Genomic DNA, 25,435 nt, shown 5'->3' on the forward strand with positions numbered 1-25,435 from the left:
TACAAAAGAGGGGTGACAGAAAACAGCCCCTCCAGGTCTAGCCTCAGAGTGAAACCTCTACAGAAACAAGGTGTTATCCTATTGCTAATAATGAACATCCCCTGTAGTATGTTACACCATCAGGACTACTGTCTCTTTTCTCCATCTTGCCAAAGACCCTAGTATGTTTTCATAGCTTCTGGTCAAGACCCTAGAAGCGGATGTGTGATCATCTCATTCACGGAACAGTAACCTTTCTATTCTGTCGAACAAATCATTACCAAAAATGTGGTATGTGCAGGATAAAGTGGGGGCATGATGAAGGAGTAGTTAGTTCACACTAGAGAGGAGGAGGTTTGTGGTAACTGGGAGTGGTTTTCTTTTTTTGGAACTTGATTTAAAAAAAAATTTCACTGTGGTAAAGTACACAGAACATAAGATTTACCATCTTAACCGTCTTCAAGTGTTCACTTCAGTAGTGTTAAATGTATTCACAATGGTGTGTAACTAATCTGTAGAACTTTTTCACTTAGCAAAACTGAAACCCTATACACATCAAACAACTCTCCATTCCTCTGTCTCCCTACTCCCTGGCAGCCACTATTGTGTTTTCTCTTTCTTTGAGTTTGACTCCTCTAGATATCTCATAATACAGTATTTGCCTTGTTGTGACTGGTTCAGATCACTTAGCATAGTGTCTTCAAGTTTCATCTATATTATAGCATGTGTCAGAATTTCCTTCCTTTAAAAAAAATCCAAATAATATTCCATTTTGTGAGAAATGGCAACCCACTTCAGTATTCTTGCCTGGAAAAATTCCATACAGCCCACACGGTCATGAAAGAGTCAGACACGCCTTAGCAGCTGGGCGTGAGCATACTTATAGCATATCTTAATTCAGAGTAGCCTCGTGTGGCTACTGGCTACATATTAGACAGCACAGTTTTGAAGGATGACTAGTTTACTAGACAGAGACATGGTGGAGGGCATTACTGGCAGAGAAAGCAGTGTGAGCAAAAGCTTTTGCCTTTGCCATCTAGAGAGGTATCTGGAATATCCAAAGTGAAACTAGGGGTGTGTGAGAAAGAGGAGTGCGAGATGAAGATGAAAAGTCATGCAGTGGGTGGCCCATGGAGGGTGTTTTTCGTGCCCTGCAGAGCAAGCAACGTGGTAGGTGAGGGGAGTCGCTGATTGGCTTTATGCAATGTAATAATATGATCAAGCTTGCATTTCAGCAGGACCACTCTGGGGGAGCTGTGGAGAATGACTGGACGGCAAGTAGAGAGAGCTAAGACTGGAGGCAAGAAAAGCTATTAGGACACCGCGTCAAGAATCTGGTCAGTTGATGAGGAGGATCTGAAGCAAGACACAGGTACAGATTCTGAAAAAGAAGCATTAGAGAGGAGATGATAAAGCCAGAGAAATGCAAAGAGAAGCGCCAACAGGATTTGATGCTCGACTGAACATGAAGGAGGAGAAATAAAAAGGACAGGATTCCCCTGGGGGTCTCTGGATTGGGTATTCAGGTAAAACACAATGCCACTTACTGAGTGCCAAATCATACTGTGTTTATTACCTTTTTGTGAAATGGGGATAATGATGCCTCTCTTGCAATATTTTCATGGTGACTGAAGTTTAGAACTGTATCTGGCATGTTGTAAGGAATCCATAAATATTAGTCATCATCAGCATTATTATCTTATCAATGATTTGGGGGATGAGACTGAAGAAATAGGAGCAAGCTCAATAAGGAAAAAAAAGTCTTGTTTTGGACACCCAAGTGAAACTGTCCAGTAGGTTGTTATATAGACCTGGAACCCAGCAAAGGTTGAGGCTGGAGAAAATAACTTTTAAATATATATATATATATTTGGCTGTATCAGGTCTTAGTTGCAGCATGTGAACTCTTAATGACAGTTCAGTCACTTAGTCGTGTCCGACTCTTTGCGACCCCATGAACCGCAGCATGCCAGGCTTCCGTGTCCATCACCAGCTCCCAGAGTTTACCCAAACTCATGTCCATTGAGTCAGTGATGCCATCCAACCATCTCATCTTCTGTCGTCCCCTTCTCCTCCTGCCTTCGATCTTTCCCAGCATCAGGGTCTTTTCAAATGAGTATGTGGGATCTATTTCCCTGACCAGGGATCACACCCAGGCCCCCTGCACTGGGAGCGTGGAGTCTTACCCACTGGAGCACCAGGGACGCCCCTGGAGAGAGTAACTTAGTTGTAGTTTGGTTTAGTAAAATCCCAGCAGTAGAAGCAGTTGCCCAGGGAAGGTAAGAATGAGGCTCAGAACAGACTTCCAGTGAACGACTATCTATGAGACTGGCAAAGAAAGGGAAGCCAGTGTGGACTGAGGACAAAAGAGAGATGGGCAAGAAGGAACAGAGTGTGGGAGCGCAACCTCAAACACTACAGAAAGGCTGGGGAGGATGGGATTGAGGAGTCCACTGCAAAGAGGCCATCACTGACCTTTGCTAAGGCCTTTTCAGTGAGTGATGGGAACTGTCCTTACACAGAGGTGCGTTTAAGATAAGGAGAAGATGCTCGCTTAGGCAGCCCATACTAAAATTGGAATGACACAGAGAAGATTAACATGGCCGCTTCGTAAGCTTGATGTGCAAATTCGTGAAGCATTCCATATTAAAAAAAATAATAATAAGGAGGAGGAGACAGCATGGTATACCTGTATAAGTTAACTTTAAGAAGCTTGGCAATATTTAAGAAGAGAAGAACAGAGAGGTGAAATTGAGTGTGCGTCTATGGATTTGAATGTGAAGGATTTGAATATATTCAAATTTGGGGAGAGGGAAAGATAATGAAAGGTCAGAGTTCAAATGCATGAGAAAGAGGATGCTTGATGGAGCTAGTTTCCTAGGGCTGGGGGAAGGTTAGACAGGGTGGGATCAGGTGATCAGCTGGTTGGCCTAACTTTGAACAGAGGGACAGTTTCTTCCTGGAGACTGGAAGGAAATGGGGCTTCCTAGGTGGTACAGTGATAAGGATTTCGCCTACAATGCAGAAGGCCTGGATTCAATCCCTGGGTCGGGAAGATCCCCTGGAGAAGGAAATGGCAACCCACTTCAGTATTCTTGCCTGGAGAATCCCAAAGACAGAGGAGCCTGGAGGGCTACAGTCTATGGGGTCGCAAAGAGTCAGACATGACTGAAGCGCCTTAGCACATGGGCACGGAAGGAAACGAGAATGAAGGTAGACTGAGCTTGCTGAAGGAGCCACTATAGTGAGGCAGGGTGCACTGATGGCTGACTGGCTCCAAAGGGAAGGTCAGATCACCTGCCAGCCAAGCAGAGTGGGAATTTGGTGCAAAGTTGGAGAAAAGTGATGAAAGATCCCAAGATCTGTTGAGCAGAATGAGAAAGGAAGCTGACCGAGGACCTTAAAAAGGTTGCTGAGCCAAATTAAAGGCCCAACATAGAATGGATGCCATGAGCTTGTCATGGCATCAGTCTGCACAGTCGCAGTGATGCAGCCTCACTGACAGGATCTCCAGATTGAAGTGGGGTGGAGGCTTAAGAGGGGGACAGGAGACCCAGGTACCTGAGTCAGAAGTTTGTAAGGAGTCCAGGCTGCTGGGAGGGGAAGGAAATGTGATCAGAAGGAAGCTAAGAACTCACAGGTAGCAAAGGAAGCAAAGGCTGAGGTTTTAAAGAAGTTGAAAGGTAGATTTCTGTTTGTTAGGGAATGAGAATAGGGAATTCCTCCGCAGTCCAGTGATTAAGACTTCACACTTCCAATGCAGGGGGCATGGGTTCAAGCCCTGGTCGAGGAACTAAGATCCCCCATGTTGCACGGTGCAGCCAAAAAGAGAAAAAGAAACGGGAATAAAGAAAGCAGTGGCCGTTGTGCACCAGGAGGGAGTGGGATTTGGAACTTCAGACCAACAGAGGCAGAAGAGTTTCCATTGATTAACTCCAAGGTGAGGCACAGGATTCTAGAGGAGGGGCAGTGGCTGCAGCTGAGGAGGCTGATGGATCAAGACGGCACCTCCACTGGGGACCGAAGTCCCACAGAGTGGCATCCAGGTTTAACTGGAGAAGATGGTGAGTCAGGTGCCCAAGGGTCAGGGGGACGCTTCTGAAACCAGGACAGAAAACAGCTCTCAAATATCATTGAGTGGTTACAAGATTATATATTTTATTGTTGTTGTTCAGTTGCTAAGTCGTGTCTGATTCTTTGTGACCCCATGTACTGCAGCACGCCAGGCTTCCCTGTCCTTCATCAACTCCTGAAGCTTGCTCAAACTCATGTCCATTGAGTCAGTGATGCCATCCAACCATCTTATCCTCTGTCGTCCCCTCCTCTTTCTGCCTTCAATCTTTCCCAGCATCAGGGTCTTTTCCAATGAATTGGCTCTTTGCATCAGGTGGTCAAAGTATTGGCGCTTCAGCATCAGTCCCTCCAGTGAATATTCAGGGTTTATTTCCTTTAGGATGGAGTGGTTGGATCTCCTTGCAGTCAAAGGGATTCTCAAGAGTCTTCTCCAGCATCTTCTCAGCACTCAGCCTTCTTTATGGTCCAGCTCTCATATCCATACATGACCACTGGAAAAAACAACTCTGAGAGGTACTGGAAGAAAACCGTCACAGCCAGGGGCCAAGGCTCTGGCCAGTAGTATGTGCCTTGGATTAGAAGTTGCTTCAGGGAGAGAGAGAGAAAGAAGACAGAAGATGAAAGTGTTGGATGGTAACACTACCTATAGGAACTGTGAGTGAGACTTGCTGGTGAGATGTGTAGTCTGGCGTGGTCAGGAGGGCTTCATGGAGCGGGTAGCAGCCAACAAGGCCCTGAAAGATAGAATGACCTGGTAGCGACCTCCAGTTGGAAAACTGTGCAAGGATCAGCGCAGAGACTGGAGTGAGCCTGGCAAAGGATTGACTATCTATCTAAGGTTGTATTCCTCTAAAGCGTAAATACAAAATTTAAAAAAAAATGGCATCAAAATATTTGACTGTGGACACAGCAGGGGAAGGAGAAGGTGGGATGGATTGAGGGTAACGCTGACATGTGTACACTGCCATGTGCAAAATAGTTAACTAGTGGGAAACTACTTTAGAGCACCGGGAGCCCCGCTCAGTGCTCTGTGATGACTTGGAGGGGTGGGAGGGAGACTTAGGAGGGAGGGGATATGAGTTCACTTACAGCTGATTCAGGGTTTCCCCGGGGGCTCAGACAGTAAAGAATCTGCCTGTAATGCAGGAGACCTGGGCTCAATCCCTGGGGTGGGAAAATCCCCTGGAGGAGGGTATGGCAACCCACTTGAGTATCCCCTGGACAATCCTGGAGAATCCCACAGTCCTGGAGAATCCCCATGGACAGAGGAACCTGGCAGGCTATAGTCCATGGGGTTGCAAAGAGTCAGACACAACTGAGTGACTAAGCACAGCACAGCACATAGCTGATTCACGTTGTTGTGTAGCAGAGACTAACATAACATTGTAAAGCAATCATATTCCAATTAAAAAGATGTTTGTGGAGGGAAAGCAGTCCCTTGGTGGTTCAGCAGTTGGGACTCTGCACTTTCACTGACAAGGGCGCAAGCTCAATTCCTAGCTTGTGGATTTACATGCCTATGGTTTTCTTAAGTAAACCTATATTTTGGCGACAGGAACTACAGTGTTGAGAAAATGATCCAGGTTTGGCATCTGAAAACTGGGTTTGAGTTTGACCTCACCACTCTGAACTAGCCATTCTGAGTACTCTGGTGGTTTGGATGACGATGGACTCTTAACTCTTCAGTCTCATCCTACATAATGTAAGGATAAGAATATAAGAATAAGACAGCTCCATGCTGGGAATGCTCTCTGTGCAGTTTACCTAATGCTCTAACTTCTTTTTTTTTCACGTGCAAAATGGAGACATCCCCTTTCCTCACTGGACTAGAGCTCAGGACGGGGTTTGATACCTCATAAGTGCTGGATATCTGATGGTTTTCAATCAGGCCAGAGAGATAGGCTCCATGCAGTTACAAAACCTGCCTGGCCAGGAAGCCATGGTGCTTCTGGGGGCCCCAGACTGGGTGAGGTGGAGGAGTTCAGGATTCGCTTAACCCTAAGCGAACTATGAAATAAAATCTCCCTCAGGGTAATCATTTAGAGCAACTCCTCCAGCTCAGGAAGGAATGGGCTCTGGATGAAGGGGGTGGGGGCAGGGGCATGAGGAGAAAGCCTGCCTCTCAGGTGAGGTGTGCATGGACAGAAATTTCAAATGTAACCCTCTTTCTGCTCTTAGGATGAGAAAACCACTCAGAGGCTTTAGATGAGAGTGATTTCAGAGGAGCATAAAGTTGGGAAGTTACCCTCTAAGATTATGGGAAGATTGGTTTTCAGATACAGCAACAACACGGTGGATAGAAAATGCATCTTCTCAGCTTACTCCATTCACAGGAGGGTTGGCATTCCTGCTTCTGTACTAAATGGGTTGGAAAATTTTTCCCATTAAGATTTTATACATTGGCAGACAGATTTTTATCCACTGAGCCACCAGGGAAGCCCAGGAAGGGGCTTTTTTTTTTTTTTTTAAACAAAAACCCCCTGCCTTAGTGCTTCAGGCACTTCCCCTCCTTTCCTGACCACTCTTCAGAGAGCGCTGCAATTTGGCAGCAGGAAACTGGCCTTAGAAATAGCCCATGGAGGCCCTTAGTTCCTAATTCATAGATCAGAGGGGGTCCACTTAACGAAAAACCACTGAGGATTGAAACCAACCCAAACCCGACTCTGATGTTACCTGTCAGTGACATCCTGCCTCTCCCATCTTTCCAAGTTGTCTTCAGGTTGACTCAGTGAACAGACCTTCATTAGGCATCTGTCTATTTAGTCTCCTCCAGAAGCAAGCACTGAGCTCAGTCAGCTCCAGGTTCGGAAGAGTACATGACTGTCCTCCTGGACTCACTGCCCAGTAGGGGAGGCAAAGAGGAATCAAATGATCACTACAAGAAGTGTATGCCACAATGTATATGGAATCTAGAAAAATGGTCAGGAAATGGTACTGATGAGCCGATTTGCAGGGCAGGAATAGAGACACGGAGAACAGACTCTGGACACATCGGGGGAAGGAGGGAGGGAACGCAATAAGGGATTAGCACTGAAACATATAGCTATACCATATGTGAACTAGATTGCTAATGGGAAGCGGCTGTGTAACACAGGCCTTGCTCCACGCTGTACTCTGTGACAACCTAGAGGGGTGGTGTGGAGAGGTATTGTTTTATGGCAGAAGCCAACACAATATTGTCCAATTATCCTCCAATTAAAAAAATAAAAGGAATGTATGCCGCAGACTCTAACAAATGCTATGGAGGAATCATCCTTTTTATGACCCAGCCATGACACGTGAAGTTTGTTAATATTGCACCACGTCCCCCTGTGACCAACATCTGGCTCAAAACAAGGTCCATAAACCAAACACACTCCTCCTCTATCTGTCTCTTTCCCAGCCCCTAAATGCCAGCTCTCTGAAACAAAAGAACAATCCTGTTTGTTGTGGCAGAAGAAAGACAGCATTGAGTTTTCACCCACATCTCTTCCAGCTCTCCGGCCCCCTTCCCACAACGCCCACCCCCATTTCGTTCAGGATCGTTATTTTGGTTTCCCAAGGGCAGATAAATGCAGAGAAGCTCTTATTTACTTCTCAGCGTTAGCTGCTGTCATTGTTTCTGTGTCAATGACCTCTTTGTGCTCCCGCTGTTGTCAGTTACCATGGGCTGCTCTGAAGACGAAGGCCCTGTGGTTTTCCAGCCCGGAGAGGGCATTTGTCAGTGGAGTTCAGGAATGTCAAAAGGGTGACCCAGATTTGCAGCACCAGAGGGAAAACTGGCTCATCGCGAATATCCTCTGTAGTCAAATGGGGCGTATCCTTGATGTGAGGGAACAAATGGGTTTGTAGGAAAAGCTAATTGCGGGACTCACTACTTAAGGATCTCAAGGCCAAGCAAATACATCTGTCCCCAAGTCCGCAAGTCACCAACTATTTCTTAAATGCCTGCCATTCATTTCCAACAAAGGAAAGTGGTGCACTGACTTTTCTCCAGTTAGAAACTCTACAAGAGGAAAATAAGTTTCCAAATATAAATAGGCCTGAGTTGTTTTCATCCTATTTCTTCAAAGCTTCAGAGCTTATCACAAAATTTGTTTTCCATTCCTACTGGAATGTAACATACTGATACAAAGATGCTGTGAGAAAGAGGTGGGTTACAGACTCCTAGAGTTGGAAGTGAACTTAGCACTGAAGCATGCTAAGTTGCTTCAGTTGTGTCCGATTCTTTGTGACCCCATGGACTGTAGCCCACCAGGCTCCTCTGTCCATGGGATTCTCCAGGCAAGAACACTGGAGCGGGTTGCCATGTTCTCCTCCAGCGGATCTTCCCAACCCAGGGATCGAACCTGAGTCTCTTGCATCTCCTACATTGGCAGGGGGGTTCTTTACCACTAGTGCCACCTGGGATGACCCTTAGAGATCATCTAGTCCTACCCCCTCATTTTACAGGTGAGAAGTGGAGGGAGAAAGAAGGGAGTGGTTTGACCAACAGTAAGTGGCAGAGAAGACACTGGAACCCAGCTCCTTGACTCTGATAGGTGCTCTTCTGCACTGTCCCTCGTGAGGTTACAATTACAGCCACTGGGATACAGTGGGCTCCCTAACAGCTTTCTTTTCAAACATATCTATCTATTTATTTTTGGACTACAATGTTTTGATTTACAATGCTGTGTGTTTCAGGTGTACAGCAACGTGATTCAGTTATACATATACCCTTTTTTTTTCCAGAGTCTTTTCCCAGATAGGTTATTACAGAGTACCGAGTTTAGTTCCCCATGCTATGCAATAGGCCCTTGTTATCTATATTTCCCTAACAGCTTTTCACTGTGACTCTCTGGTCTAGAACCCTGGTACCATAACTTCCCTTTTGTGATCTACAGGAGGTAATGGAGCATTTTGCCCACTCTTTTCTCCACTCTTCTCCTGAAAATGGCACCCTTTCCTTTAGGAAACCACTTCATGTGGTTCTGGTGGGTTTAACATCACTCTGCTTGGGTGAGCAGACAACCTGGGCCAGCCAATTCTGATACCCTACGTCTCTGGGCAGGAACTTGATCAGGCAGGTGGTGGGCATGAGACCCAAGCAGAGGCAACTGAAGTTGCCTGGTGATTCAAATGGAAAAGAATCTGCCTGCATTGTAGGAAACCCGGCTTCGATCCCTGGGTCAGGAAGATCCCCTGGGCAAGGGCATAGCAACCCACACCAGTATTCTTGCCTGGAGAATCTCATGGACAGAGGAGCCTGGTGGGCTACAGTCCATGGGGTCACAAAGAGTCAGATAGGACTTAGAGACTAAAACAGCAACAATCCAGAAAGCAAGTTATTTTTAGGTCACCTTTAGGAGGTGGTTGCTTTCCTTCTTTAGTACTGAAATGTTTTTAGATTTGATTCCACCATAAATTCTAATTTTCTTGGAGTGGGTAGTTCCTTTATTGGACCAAGTACAAGATGAAATTATTTTTCACCATCAGCCCAATCATATTTACTGGTCATCCTTAGTGGCGCCTTTAAATTATATACTCACTCACTACCCTTGCACTATTCAGGGAAAAAAAAAAAAATCTGGACGTTTTCTCTTCTCATCAAATCTGAATCCTTTCTGATCCTATGATAGGCTCCCTACTGATTCATTTACATTGCCTACTTGGAAGGATATCTATTTGGACATGAAGTCTCTACTGAACCGAGTAAAGGACTTCTTAAGTATTTAACGAAGTAAAGAAACAAAGTTAATGACAACACTAAGAGGCCACTCTCAGGAGCTAGGAAATGTAATAGCCTTTAAAGATATAGAAGTGATAACATGGATATACCTGAGACACAAGTTCCATTGCCTTTAACTTCATATATAATAACCAAAAATCCAACAAGCTCTTGGGTCGTTTGGAAACAGCAAAGTTTGCTCTATTTCACAAGGCTTCTCCCTCTCCTAACTGCACAGTGAATCCACTGATACACAAAAGGTGGCTTTAGAAGCTCACAGATTGGGAAATTATAAGGCACCAGCAATGGAAGCAGTCAGGCTGACCTGAAGCACAGCACGCTTCTAAGCCTGTGGAATGTCAGTCAAAAGTTGAATTCAAATTCAGCAAGGTGTGCTTCACCATTCAAATAATGGCCTGAGGTATTACTGAGTAATGATATTTGTACAAAGTCATTTGAGGGGATTCATTAACATTGCTTGCTAAATAAATACTTTAGCAGACCGCTGGAAACATTAATCCGGGGTGCAAAAAACATGTACCATGGTTAAACCAAAGTCTATTTCCTTTTATTTGATTTTATTAGGTTTTTCAAGATCTGTCTCAACAGCTTAGAACTCACACATTCCCTATCTCCTAACGGGGAAAAGGGCTGGAAATTAAGGAATGGCACAGCCTGACCCCAGTCAGCTCAGAAGTGTACTGTTCAGCTGAGCCTGAGTAATTGGTGTGGTCACTAAAAGCCCCAAGCAGAAAAGATGCTACAGAGAGGTGTGTAGAGCAACCAGACTGCCAGGAAGCTAATTTGATCAGTTTCTTTGTAATCTAGTTTGGAGCATTTATTTATTAGAGACAACAGTTGAGATTTTCCCTGCACAGACAATGACTTTTCACTGGATAACTGGAGATACCACCTGCCTGAGAGAGACACCTTTGGCATCTGATGAACCCCCTCCGATGTGTCAGGGTTGATGGTTGGGAAGGCAGCCGCCCACAACAGCAGTGGAAAGACACCTGAGATATGGATGTGTGCACACATACATGTCCATGTGCTATGTGCTGCATCTTTAGAGAAGTTTCAAATGAAGTCTCCACTACGGCTGAGCAGTCCAGGGACGGCCTTGCAGCCATTCTTACACGAACCCAGGTCCGGTTCAGGAAATGAAGAGTGTTTATGAGAAAAGCGTGAACCAGTCACCATCCCTCCCTTTCTCTTTCAGGCAGGGGTTACACGGACAGCGTACACCGGCTTGCCAGGAATCCCAATGCGTCTTTCTGTCCTCCCAGTGTAAACGGCAATTTTCTGAATCCAAAGCAATATATAGGCTTGTTGGACCCTCAACGATCAGGTGCAGAGTGGTTGTTCCCAACTTCTTTCCTGCTGCCTCACTATTCAAATGAACAACTGTCTCCATCAGCAGAGGGGCCCAAGGTACACCCACCAACCCCCCAGCCCAGAAGGCAGAGTGGAGGAGAGGAGCAGATGCAGGATAAGAAAGCACGTCCCCAGAGATCTGGTCCAGCTCCCAGCCAACACTCAGCCTCACACCCCTTTCCTTGTTTGCTTCCTTAAAAGGAAAACAAACTGTTCTTTTCCTATCATCTCCTGTTATCTTCTTACTTCAGAAACTAAACAGTACTTTGGGCTCAAGTCTTACTTGCATCCATTTATATGAAATTTCTCCAGGCTTATTAGCCATGAGGAAAAATGTCTCCATGGTGGGGGAAAAATAAATCACAATACTGTATTGAAAAAGGAGCGATTAACAGCTGTTCAGATGTTGGGGCAAATAGGTTATACTCTTGTGAAATCTTTGCGGTTGGTCAGGCCCCCACTAGCACCTACTCCAGTTTCTCGTTTTTTGGAACATGCTTGTTTGTAAAGTCCTGCCAATTGTGCCATTGTTGTGTCAAGGTCATCGGCAGCCATAACACAAATCCTAACTGTAAGGGCAAAACACCAAGACAATTACTAGAGGCCAGCTTGCTGTTCGGATGGGGTTGTGGGCTGATACCACAGTCGAGGGTCAGGTCTAGAAGTTCAACTTGCCAATTCAGTGAGTCGCAGGGCTGACTTAGACCACCAAACTCCCAGGAGGCTGAGGGCAAGGGGGCAGATACATCACCCTACTCGTGAGGCTGCAACGCTCATACATGCTGTCGAGGTCCTCCTTTTTTTAGTTACAAAACGTTTATTTTTTAAAAAGGGGTTTTACGTCGTGAGCAGGGAATCCCAGCAAAGGCAATTAAGAGGCTCCTGCAAACTAATTTACTTAGGCTGCAAAATGCCTGGTAACTACTCTTGGTCCTTGAAACAGCATCTCTCTCTCCACAGGAGTCACACTCTTTACCTTCTAATTTTCCAACTCAGTTAGGTAAAATGCTTAAACAATGAAAATTATGAGTAATCTGATTCTCTTTAAAAGTCTGTGGGGACCCTTACCTTTTGTTTACCACACTGTTCTTAAGACAGGTTACAATAAAATCATTTGACAGAAAAACTGGATGAAAAAAATGTCTGGCTTTGATTCAGGAAGCTGACAGAAGTTGAGGTTTTGAGGACTTCCCTGGAGGTCCAGTGGTTGAGACTCTGTGCTTCCCATGCAGAGGGCGTGGGTTTCATCCCTGGTTGGGGAACTAGACGTGGACATGCTGAATGGCATGGCCAAAAAAAAACCAAGTAAAAGTTTTCTTTCTGAACTTAAACCTCAGAGATACAAGTAACTTAAAAAAAAAAAGAAAAGAAAAAATTTCTAAATATAAAATGGAGACAACTCAGTCTAAAAACTCAAACAGAATATTAAAACCATTTATTAATAGAAAAAAGTTCAATGCATTCTACAGAATGAAAATGTTCAATCTTTTCTTATAGAGACTTAAAGCCAGTGATCCCACTTTTCATTGGTATTTGCTAAAATCTGTGTAGCAGCTTCTTCTAGATTTAGTTATTTGTTCAGGACCAAAGTGAAGCCAAAGACACAAAAAATAAAACTTTAAACTGTGAGTAGCTGTTAAAAAAAAAAAAAAGACTACATACACATAAATAGGATTACACACTTTAATCTGATCGACATGGAGGAAGTGGGGAGGACATGAAACAAACTGAGTTTCGGCTCTGTGTTCTGTATAACCAAAGGCTCCTTTTCCAAAGAGCAAACTGAGGTTTCAAAAGCCAGATTTTATCAGAATATTTTGGGAACGCATACTATGTGTAATCCAGGAAATACATTATTTGCAGGAAATAGGAAAATCATCACGGGCAATAAAAGATTAAAACAAAAGAAAGCACCAGGGTTTTGAGCAGGTCTAGTAATGTGAATACATCTGCAGAAACAACATAAATGGTTTTGACTGGCTGCTATGGAAACATGCTAATGAGGATTGGTCCATATCTTATCATCGTTTAAAACATGTTTCTTTGGAAAAATGGCGATATTGGCTGAAAGTAAAGCCGTCCTTTAGACACCCAGCTTGTTGGCCTGGGTGAGAACAACTTTGAGAACTGGCATAAAAGCGGAGGTCTCACTGAAGTTGCTAGTACTAACTATGTGGGTGTGAATAGTCAAGCCTTCTGAGTAGTTTCGGGTCTCGATGCTCCGCGCGATGTTGTGTAAACCATTGATGATTGTTGGTGAAAGCTGAAATCAAGGTGGAATAGAGAATTAAAGGAGAATCTTCCATGAGACCCGCTATAAACATGAAATGCTGGCATTTACTAGGAGTTTGAAATACACATTATTTTAAAAAATGAATAAACTGGTGAGCATTTCTAGAAAGTTTCTCAGACCAAACAACACACAAGTTATAAAATGGAACCACGACACAATGATTTATGTAAGGAATTATTTATGAACTACACATGTATGATCAGCCAGGTATTTTCTTAGAGAAAAGCAGCCAGATCTCCTCCCTTAAATTGGAAAGTTAATGTCTTTCTCCACTTAACAGCTTTAAATCTTCATTACTTTAGATATAGCCTCACACCTCTGAAAGTGTTTCCTTTGTACATGAAGAAGTTAGAGAGTCTTAATCATGACATCCTAAAGTAGGGGCCCAATTTACTATAAGATCTTGTTGACAACAGAAACTCTGTACTCCTGGTCCACTTTCATCAGGAGGGCAACAGTCCCCGTTATGGACTCAATTTGCTCACTCTTAACTGCTTTTCATAGTCCTGTCATCTCTTAAAATCATAAGACCTAGAGTTGTTTTTCCTCTCCATATCATTACTTGGCTTCCATACTTTTCAGAGAAGACTTTTATTTTGGATCAGTCCATGGGCTACACTCCCTTTCCACTGCTATAGAAATTTTCTCTGGTTGGGGTCTCATGCTAAATGGTTATTTTTATCTGATGGGACTGATATGGAGAATGGGGAAGAGGAATGCTAAAATGCAAAAGGATGAAAAATTCCAATATGTTTTTTTTCTCTCCAACTGTTTTCATTAAAAAAACAAAACAATTCTAGAGAGGCATGGAGAGGTGGCGGGACAGAGAACAGAAGACAGTGTCTGCTCCTCACTGCTGACTGTCTTCACAGGTACACACACTGACCCGCTCCACCTGTGGCTACATTTGGCGTTGCCTCTGGGTAACAGCTATTGTCAAAGAAAAGGGTCAGAGTCTTACGACTACGAGAAAGATGACAGATTTGGTCTCTGGAAAAACAGAGTATCTGCTCACTCAAGGCACATATAAATATGAACAGAAGGCCAGTCACCTTAGAGCCAGTGTGGGCCAGTTTATATTCTGTTATAAAAAGGCTAAAACTTCTCTCTCACACACACAAATACAGCCCTATGCCCTTATCCCCAGTGACTGAAATGTAAGATTTAGACAGAGCAAAGCTCAGTCTGTAGCCGTCACAATCATTCTGCCCCCAAACACACTCCACACTACATACTACATACGATACCCTACACACTACACACTACATAAGATACACTACACACTACATACGATATCCTATCTATGACACGCAAGTGCTCATCAGACACACACGACTAGCAACCAGGAGTAAATGTTTATCATAAACCCTTCTCTCCCCACGAACTTACCGTCTGTTCCCTAAGTTTATCATACAGAAACTCCAAACGTTTGCTGGCATCATCTAGCTTCCTCTTGGTTTGCTGCAGGAGAGAAAAAACCAGAGATGCTATATTTGAACAATAACTTTTATCCCAAGAACTTACCCCATCTCATTTCACTAAACCTTATAATCATGGTGTTGAACAGCTTTGTTTTATAAAGAAATGGCAATACCTTACACCAAGGAACCTGAACAGATGATTAGAACAGAAAACAGTTATCTATTGAGGCAGGGAGGGCCAGAGGTGTGCACAAGGGGACCCTGGCTGGATCTCAGGGGCTCTGCGACACACTTGAGGTGTGTGTGTCCAACCACACTACGTCCACAAGCAACAGTGAGAGCCACCTGGAGGCAGCAATGGGTCATGCGCTACAGAAAAGAAGGCCGAACAGTTACTGTACATTAAATAAGGTGAATATTACGGGAGCTAGAAAGCAAACATATGGGTGAACTGTGGGATCTTTTTTTAACCTCAATAATACACTCAATCACATTGGGTACATTTAATCCTATCTTAAAAAAGCCAAAAAAAGAAAAAGGAGAAAACTATCTTCTGACGTCTTAAGATTATTAAGAGGGAAGTGTTAAAAAAGTGTTCTTAAATGAGTCCTCCTACGCTTCTCCAGTACTCTAAGTATAGTGAGGGAAAACTAGTCTAAAAGTTTAAAATAATACTGTGATTAACTTAATGATCTGCATTATACCTAGAAGTGATACTACTTTTCAACATTTATTGAATGCCTACTGTGTGCCATGCTGGGGATGGTTTTGTGTCTCATGGAGCTCATATTCTATTGGGGGGAAAGGTAACTAGACCATACGCTGCATGTCAGCTGGCGACGAGCAGCATGAACAAAGTTCACGGGGTAAGGGCGCCGGCGGCGCCGGCAGTGCGAGGTGCTGGGAAGGTCCGGAAGGCTCACGGGACACCTGAGCTGGCGCTGGGAACTAGTGCGCAGGAGCCCTGCCGTTCTTTGGGCAGAAGCGGCAGGTACAAAACCTCCGATGCTGACGCCCTCTTGCTGTGTTTGAGGAAGGCACGTCCGTATGTCAGAAGAGGAGCGAGGAAAAGCTGAAGCCATCAAGGATAGCCTTACAAACCAAGCCGGGCTGTAACATGCTGTAACATTACTTTGTCTCGTTTGGACTGAACTGAAGTGAAAATAAGAACAAAGCCATACCATAAACAGGATTTCGAGTACTGGATTAAAATGGACTTTTATGGATTAAAATGGACTTTTGTGGACGGTTCAAAGTCCTGGGCAGTGTCAGAACTTCTTCCCCAAATACTGATGGGAACAGCCTGTCTTCTGCCTGGTCCTGGGTCACCAGAAAGGAGGTGACAGATACTGTGACCTGGAGGAGGTGAAGCTCAGCAAAAGTGTGCTAAGCCAGGCCGTGCCCTACGTATCCTGCCAGCTTCTAGTTACACTGACTCACGCCTGAAGGAAGACTAGAGTTTTCCCATTAGGACTGCTCCACTCTGCATGATGGCGACCTCTCTGTTTAGAGGTGTGCCCAGGAGACAGTATACACCTACCTGTTTATCAGCTTCACCTGTTCTCTGTTCCTCGCCTGGTCCTTCCATCACTTCCAGAATGCCAGGGGCTAAGGTTTATGTTAACTTTCCCCTGCCTTTGCCCTCCTGATACTGTCTGGACAGGGAACTGCTTTTCAAAAGACTAGCAGAAGGCGGCACATATTAATACTCAATGTCTGATGAAACAGCAAATCCCAGAGGCTGTGTTTTCAAGCAGACAACTGGCCAGTGACTAAACAAACACATTCGACGCTTGTTGGCAGAAACTGAAATTTCATCTCGAACAAGACTGGCTTTGTGGAATTTTTGTTGTTGCCAATACACAGAGATCCTCTAATAAACTAAGTCACATCAGTCACTTTGACTATGAATATGATTCCAATATCTAAAACACTGAACTGTTAAGGACTTTGCAAAGTTAGATTGTCTATTTTTAAAAGCTTTTTTTAAAAAAAAGATATTTTGATGTGGACCATATTAAAAGTCTTTATTGAACTTGTTATAATACTGCTTCTGTTTCACGTTCTGGTTTATTTGGCCATGAGGCATGTGCGATCTTAGCTCCCTGACCAGGGATTGAACCTGCATCCCTCGAATTGGAAGGCAAAGTCTGAACCACCAGACTGCCAGGGAAGTCCCTACTTCTAAAACCTTTAGACATACACTCTGAAAGAAACCCCAAGTCTGAGTTTCTTGTAGTTTAGCATTCTGCCCTGTTCTTGCGCCGGACATGATGTCTGTCGATGAGTCAGTGCAGCTCAGGGGTTGAGAACATGAATTCTGGAGCCAGACTAGGTCTGAATGCTGGCTCTGCCTGGATTATACTGTAACTATTTTGTGCCTTAACTTCCTCATCTGTAAATAAATATGACAAACCTACCTCCACGAGGCTGGTTTAAGGATTATATAAAAACAACTGAGTATGCTTTTACATGTAAAGCAAACCATACATAAATGCTAGCTTTACCACTTTTGCAAAAACTTTCAAAATACATCTTGTAAGACTTTAAGCAATAAATATAAAAGAGCTCCATAATGGAATCTTTTAATTAAGCAAAATAAAAAACACATACAGGATCTGTGGCTGAAGAGAGGCAGCGCTGAATAAGATCCTCGAATGTGGTCTTTAGAATGAGGTGTTCATCTGGAATAGGCTTCTTGGTAATTTTTTCTGTTGGCAAAGACTGCACATGCTGGAAGAAATAATACCATTAAAATGAGCAGAAATGACCAGAAACTACCTGTATATAAAGTCCTGAATCTGTCATAAAGAGAAAACAACTAATTTATAGATAGGCCATTCAAAATCAAACAAAAAATGAACGCGTGGAATCACCTGGCATAAGCAAACAGAAAAATCAGATATTCAATAGAAAATACAGGTAGTCTTCCTACAGCTTCTATTTTCAAAAGCAGGGTTGGGTATAAAGTATTTGCTTAATCATGAAACATATGTTGATCACGACTGTATATAACTGATCAGCAAGAGGACCTTGCCAGTAAGAAACAAAGAATCAGGTGTTTATAAAGCTGGCTGGTGGGGGTGACTGCTTGCTTTGCTTGTTGGCTCCTTGTTTATTCCAACAGTCTTGCATTCTTTGCTTGTTGGCTCCTTCTCGTTTATTCAAACAGTCTTGAAGGTTGGTTAACTGGTCTTTTATCAAACTGAGATTAAATCAAAGGTTAGGATAGAAGAGACCATGACCTAACTGAATGCATAAGAGGGATAAACAAAGAAGGAATGTGTAAGTGCTTAAAATTTTGATCGATTATATTCATTCGTAGAAAATATTAGACAATTATGTATTAGGCACTGATGAATCAATACAGAAATAATCTTATCTCTCAGGGAGTTTACAGGCTAGCAGGAGGGAAAGTTTAAAAATGTCATAAATGTATGTAAAACAGCAACTGTGGTTAAGTTCACATCACTGGAACCAACAGACAATATAACTGGGATTTAACTGAGGGGAAGGCTCTTTAAGGAAGTTTTATCAGAAGGTTAAGTAGGAGTTAAACAGGGGAAAAAGTGCATTCCAGACAGAAGAACAGTACATAGGAAAGATCATGATATAGGGACTGAAAGGAGGTCAGCTTGGCTGGAGCAGAGAGACAGCAAAGAGGAGTAGGAGCTGAGAGCTTCCAGATAATATGAAAAATGTTGGTCCTTATCCTGAGAACAGTGGGATGTGGTAACATGTTAAGCAACGATGAGCTAAGACCAGAGAAGAGATGGGTCATAGCAGATGCTGGCAGACCAGTGAGAGGCTCCTGTACTGCTGAAGACTGGAGACAAAGGCAGCATGGACTAGACTGGAAACATGGAGAAGGGATGGGAGAGAGACTTTACAGTAGTATCAGCAAGATGTGGGGATAGATCTGAAAACAGGTTAAAAGAAAAAGAGTATAAAGATGCCCAGGTTTCTGGCTGGATTAAATGAAAAGGATTATGGTAGCATTAACTGAAACGAGACACACCAAAAGACAACTAGGTTTGGGAGGAAGACTATGAATTGGACTTTGGATATACTAAGCGTGAGGTGCCTCAGAAACATCCAAGTGGACAGGGAGCTGGGTATCATTGCCTGGCTGAACCACACACATCCATGGTGCTCTCCCTCTCCCTGGTAACTGAAGTTCTGGTCCAGACGAGTGTAGCACGAACTCCCAGGTCCCAAGTGAATGGCTTTACAAATGGCACAGACTTGTAATCATGGAAACTAACAATGCATACAAGTGTATCTTCTTGTGAAAAGAAGCAGGTCCTCCCACCTCCATCAGAACACTGGAGTTTATAATGCTACTGTTAATATCTAGGAACTCTCTTAACAGCAAAACATACTCTTGTGATAGATACAATCTTTATAAATTTGACTTCAATGAGTCAAAGACAATGACAGAAGAACTAGTTTTATATACTTGGGCAGGAATTTATTTCATCTTCTTATGTTGAACTGTGGACCCAACCTCTTTATTTTTCATGAATAGATCAAGATTACCTTTTATGCCTAAGTCAGTTACATGGAAACCTGATAAGATTTTTTCATTACTGAGAGCCCTGCCAACTAGCTGCTTGTATGTGAAAAGCAAGTATGAACTGATATCTCTATCCAAAGATATGGCTATATTATTAGCTCTTACACACACACAAGAAAAGATCGAAGTCATTATATTTTTATCTTTAAACATTTTAAAGGAAAAAACCCTTTGGAAACAGCTTCTGCTGAGCAGCCTTGGATGCCAATATGGATTCCACTGATCTTAAATTGTGGCTACTGATTAGATGAAACGAAATACTTCAATTGCCAAGCTACTGTTAACATATACTAGTAAACACATAAGCCCTATCTAGAATGTTTGCATATGGCCACATCACTGGAAAATACTGTACACGTGTGATCTTAAAAAAAAAGTTCTTTTTTACTTAAGTTGTCTAAATGAAAATCAAACTGAGATAACAATAAAGGTATAACCACAAAAGTTAACACGTTGAAGAAACACACTAAAATAGAGCCATCTCCCACTTCCACAGATTCACTGTTACCTGCATGGCATTTCCAATGGGAGCCCCAGGGGCACCTTCGATATTGGGCTTTGAAAACGACGGAGGCATGCCTGGCTGACTGAGGGGCTGCTGGATGCCACGGAAGGGCTGGCCACTGGCGAGGTGTGGCTGTGGGAACGGAGCTTGGCTGGGCAGCGGTACTGGTGCTGAAGGCTGCTGCGGCAGCATCTGTGACTGGGGGTCACCCAAGGGGTTCATGATTGGCGATGTGATGGGAACAGGAGGCGTAAAGTTCTCAGGCATCTTTTAAAAGATGGACAAAAGGCACCAGGAGTAAGAAAAAAAATGATGTAACAACATTTCCTCAGCTTTAAATACAGGAGTTAGCCATCTGCAGCAACATGAGTGTAACTAGAGATTATCATACTGAGTGAAGTAAGTCAGAAAGAGAAAGACAAATGCCACATGGTATCACTTACACGCAGACTCTAAAATATGACACAGATGAACTTATTTACAAAACAGAAACAGAATCATGGACATACAGAAGAGACTGGTGGTACCAAGGGGCAGGGGGCTGAGCGAGGGATGGAATGGGAAGCTGGGGTGAGCAGATGTCAACTTTTATATATAGAATGGACAAATAACAGGGGCCTACTGTACAGCACAGAGAAACATATTCTGTATCTTATGATAAACCATAATGGAAAAGAACATATGTATGTGTAACTGAATTAACTTTGCTATACAGCAGTATTTAACACAACACTGTAAATCAACTATACTTCAATTTTAAAAAAATAAATAAGGGAGTTAGATCATTCTGTGGTTAAAAATTTTTTAGTAACAGTAGAATACTTTTGAAAATGGATTTTTATGCAGAATCCTAGAGTAAAACGTAAAAGTAAAGCTAATCTGTCTAAGAGGGTTGGAGACTCAAACCTGGATCTCTCAGTCTCCCCTCTGCCTTCCACACTCATCCCATAATGGGCCAGAACCAAGGCATTGTTGAAAGAGGATGGAGAATTATATTTAGCTATTCTGGGATAAGAAATGCCAAAAATGTGTGTGTGTGTGGGTGTCAAGTGATCAGATATAATACCCTTTTCCGAGACCATTAAGTGATACCTACTTAGTGATCAATCACACCCAGAGTAGTAGACCAAGTTTCTGATTATCATTGACATAATTTGGGGGATTCTGTTCACTTAGTATCTCCCAATTTTATGTTCTGGCCTCTCATTACTATATTTGGGGGACAGAAATCACTAGGAGTAAAGAAAAAAAAAAAGGAGAAAATGGCTTGGGGTAAAAGAAGGAAAGAAGAATCTTATGCTATGCTCTAAATGATGCTCAGCTAACAAGGCTATTTCTTTTCATATCATATGTGATAGATTAAAAACAGTCTAAAATATAATTACAAATTCATGATTACTGCTGGGACCCAAAACCAAAGTAACTCCTAAAAAAGAAATTCATTTGAGTAACCTGAAATTTTGTTTCTTACTCTTTGAAACAGACGTCGGGAATTTACATCTTGTCTTCTAAAAGGGGTTTAATTCATACCACTGTACTGTTCTGTATTTTCCTTCCCTTCATGGATTAGAAGATTTAAGTTAAAATACACGTAGTAAGTACAGCAGTCAGTAAGCTTTGCCTTTAAAGAACAGTGAAGTGTGGTGTGCTTCAGGTGGCTACATGATTGAGAGGACATCTGGGGGCAACTAAATAGACATCTTTTTCTAGTACCTTCTTCTTCTTGGGTCCTCTGTTCAAAGCTGGTGGATCATTCCAACCATTCTGAGGACCTGTAACAGATAATAGAGAGCATTTTCCTTTAGAATCCTGGAAAGAGAAACTAAATTGTATCCATCATATAATATCTTCAAATTCTACCTTCACCCTGAGATAACTGTCACCAAAGTTTTACCAGCTGAGCTGCTGGGATCACTATGTAGCCCTGGATTCACAAACTCATTATCAAACCCTCTGGTAATCACAGGGCCCTGGCTTAGAAAGCAGGATATCTTGATATTATTTCTTTTAAAGTGAAATAGCTGTGCTAAATTCAAGGATAGTGAAGCTTTTATGTCTATATTGGTACATGACTTTCAAAGATCAAACAATTCTCTCCCAAAAAAGAAAAAATAAATCACCTGAATCTGCTAAAATAAAAAATGGGGGGGGGGGGTCCTGATGTATTCAACACACACAGAAAAGAATAAAAGTAGCAATCTCCTATTTCCTAAGAAAGCACTTAAACATAAGCAATTCAACAAACGTAAATCACCCGCATGGTAGAAACACTGTTAAAAAATAAAAAACAGCCCAACTACACAACACCAGTATGTTTTACTACCTTTGAGTTAAGAATTATCTTAACTCAAAGTAGAAAAGTGCATTCAAATATCTGTAGTAAGATTTTTTTTTTCACTGCCACATACACAAAAAAATTCCAGGCTGGCAGCAAATTTAAAATTAAACTACTGTCATCTTTGGTAAATTTTCTCCCCCCAGCCCAAATCTCCCAAAACCTGTCATCTCAAAGTGAGACAAGAACATCAGTAGCAGAACTCATTAAGGTATTGAATACTTAATTGCCTTTATCTTTAAAGAAAAAAGGAACAAGACATGCCAGAAGCAGGATAATTACTAAACCACAATATAATCATTTTACTTTTTATTAAGTTTTGTGTATGTGTATATGTAAAAGCAAAAAACTCTTCTTCTTTAAACAAATTAAAATTCTTTCAGCATTTTATTTTTGCTCAATTGATATCTGCAATATTAAATCACAACAAACTTGCTTCGCAAACCAAAGAACATAATGTCATAGAAATTTCTTTTAAAAAACAAGATGTTCTCCTAGCCAGCATGAACTCATTTGCCTCGATTTTAAAAACAGAACTACTTTTCTATAAGTCGACTAGGAGACAGAATGCCAAATGAGCCTCAAAACACTTAGGAGGCAGTCACAAAATATTAAACCACATGTTGCAAATTCTTAAATTCTTAAACTTCTGGTTATACACAAACTAATCATTCAAGCCTTTCCCATCACAGTCTAATCTTTCTCATATCTAAGACAATATTGGTATAGCCTTGTCTTTATGTCTACATCCAATATACAACTTTTTTGATTCAAGATCATTTGTGTCACTATGTTAATTTCATCAGTTCTAAGATTTGATTCAATTAAGAAGCCAAATTTAAAAAATGATACTGGTCAGATTTAGGATCTCATTGCTTTGAAGTTACATGCATAATTGTGAATGTCCATTCATTAATTATATTCAATGATTCGAAGATTTCCAAATATACATTCTGTAACTAATTCACCTTCCAATATAGATGCCTGGTCTTGCATTGACTGATTTTCTGTAGACAAAATGTAAAAGTCACTTAAACAGTATTATCATCAAAGACATTCTAAACTCTACTCATTTTCTAATTGTTTCTGCTCCCGCTGTTAACCTCAGGAAAGAACAAACTACTTTTACAAGGAAAAAAAAAACTTACTTTTAAATCAAATCACATGAAATGGTTTCTATCTAAGAAAGTCATCAGTTTATAGGCAAAGCTCATTCATTTAAATGTGTCAGATCCAATTAGCTCTCAGACACTTTTATTCTATTATGCCAGCTGTTTCTTTAAGGAGAAAATTTTGTTCCTTTCTATTTAAGATAACATTATTTCCCCAACTGTTTACATGGACTGTTTTTCTACTATTTGATCAATGAAACTCAGTAATATCACGATGCAGGGAGGGAGGAGAGCACTGCCTAACATGTTGTAACTGTGTCCATTTTAGCATTATTTAAAGCTTGAATCCAAATCAGCTGAGGACCTTGTAAAAATGGAGATTCTAATTCACTAGGTACAGCATAGGGTCTGAGAGTCTACTGTCTCGGCTAGGTCAAGGAAATGCCAATGCTGCGGGTCCAAGCCCAAGCCCTTTTTAAGAAGCAGGGTTTTACAAAGAAACGGGAGGGTTTCTGCCCTGTTGTACAGACTTCAGCACTACACTGCTGAACATAATCAGCACGTTAGACAACCTTAACGAGGGGGTACTACTTTGCTGCTGGATCTGGGAGGCCCCAAAGGCCTGCATTCTGGAGGAACTGTAATTTCTGGGGTCACACCATGAATGTGAACATAAATGGGATCAGGCCCAGAGAGTGTGGAACCATCTCATAGTGTCTTTTCTGTAAGAATTCACAGATGTGCAGACTGTTTAACACAAGTCTTCCTTAAAAGAACTGAAGGTTCTGGCAGTGGACAAGAGGAAAGAAGGCTAGAAACTAATATAGCAACTCCAAAGCTGTCAGATACTCAGGGTGGGGCCAGGCCCCAGCCTCCAGCAAAAGCGTGTGGTGAAGGTACATAATAGGCACATACGACTCACAGGAATTCAACTGTCTTGAACTTGGAGAAGCGACCCTGATGCACTGCTAGTGTGAGCGTAGAGGAGCGCCGCCACTATGGAAAACAGTACGGTGGGTCCTCAAAAAACTAAACACTGAACTACTATTTGAGCCCGCAATTCCACCTCTGGGCGTATACCCCAAAGAACTGCAACCAGGAGCTGGGCAAGTATTTGCATACTCCTGTTCACAGCGGCATTATTCAGACAGCCAAAACGCCCCTGTGCAGATTTATAGGGGACAAACAAAACGTGGCATATACATAAGAGTGGATGCAAAGCAAAGGACGACCACGTTCCGTAAATAATTCAGCAGCAGCTCTAAAAGCTCTGAAGATGCAAACTGTTTGGTGATTTGGATTATTATTCAGCTTTAAGAAGGAAATTCTGATACATGTTACAAACATGGATGAATCTTAAAGACAGTGAAACAGCCAGTTACAAGAAGACAAAATTGTCTTCTAAAATGTCCTCTAAAAATGACTACTTACATGAGCTAAATGGAATATATATAGACAGAAAGTAGAACACTGGTGACCAGGGGCTGGGAAAATGAGGAGTTTTAAAGGCTGCATAATTTCAATGTGGGATGATGAAAAACTTCTGCAGCTAGTAGCGATGATTGTACAACAATGGAAATGCACTGAATGTCACTTAAAAATGATGAAAACGGTAAATTTATAGTCTATTCTACATTAAAAACTTTAATACATGCACATATACATATAACATATGCATATATGTGTATGAAGTGAACAAATGCACCTACATTATCAGTGGTCATATAAGGGTGGCAGAATTATAATTTGATTTGTATGTTAGTTGAGCTCTTTCAAAATCCTACAGTAAAAAACTAATAAAAAATTAACTTAAAATCTGAGTGTGGTGGCATTTCACTGGATACTGCAGACCCCTATCCACCTTAGTGTAGGGATCTGTCCTCTGCACGGACTTTGGGGAACAGAGAACCACTCGCTCTCACAGAGAGAAGTGGAGCTGCTGCCATCCATATCTGAATCCTGCATCCCACTGGGAACCTTCTCAGGCACAACTAGAAGAACATGATGGCAGCGTCTATGCACTGGTTAAGGTATTTTTCAGTGGAAAACATACTAGTGCCAATGGCATGGAGACTTCTGG

The 25,435-nt window shown here is 42.3% G+C and overlaps 1 protein-coding gene and 1 non-coding gene across 51 annotated transcripts in view; one reads left to right on the top strand and one right to left on the bottom strand.

The window, feature by feature from the left end:
• Positions 1–2,527: 2,527 nt before the first annotated feature.
• LOC114115436 (U6 spliceosomal RNA) lies at positions 2,528–2,630 on the top strand. Its single transcript, XR_003589779.1, has one exon. It is a non-coding gene; the product is annotated as a U6 spliceosomal RNA (small nuclear RNA).
• Positions 2,631–12,782: 10,152 nt separating this feature from the next.
• Positions 12,783–25,435, bottom strand: part of SEC31A (SEC31 homolog A, COPII coat complex component) — a 59,611-nt gene continuing 46,958 nt past the window's right edge. For 28 of the 50 annotated variants that reach the window (XM_060417346.1, XM_060417340.1, XM_060417336.1 and 25 more), the window contains 5 exons: positions 21,622–21,680; positions 19,912–20,175; positions 17,441–17,560; positions 14,796–14,867; positions 12,783–13,376 (listed from right to left, as the gene is read on the bottom strand). In XM_060417346.1, the coding sequence (XP_060273329.1) occupies positions 13,197–13,376; positions 14,796–14,867; positions 17,441–17,560; positions 19,912–20,175; positions 21,622–21,680 (695 nt within the window). In that variant the 3' untranslated portion in view covers positions 12,783–13,196. Of the gene's footprint in view, positions 13,377–14,795; positions 14,868–17,440; positions 17,561–19,911; positions 20,176–21,621; positions 21,681–23,211; positions 23,251–25,435 lie in introns of all 50 variants that reach the window. The other 22 variants (XM_060417335.1, XM_060417319.1, XM_060417329.1 and 19 more) reach the window with 1 other exon arrangement.

This window comes from Ovis aries, chromosome 6 (assembly GCF_016772045.2).
Source record: "Ovis aries strain OAR_USU_Benz2616 breed Rambouillet chromosome 6, ARS-UI_Ramb_v3.0, whole genome shotgun sequence".
Classification (NCBI taxonomy): Eukaryota; Metazoa; Chordata; class Mammalia; order Artiodactyla; family Bovidae; genus Ovis; species Ovis aries.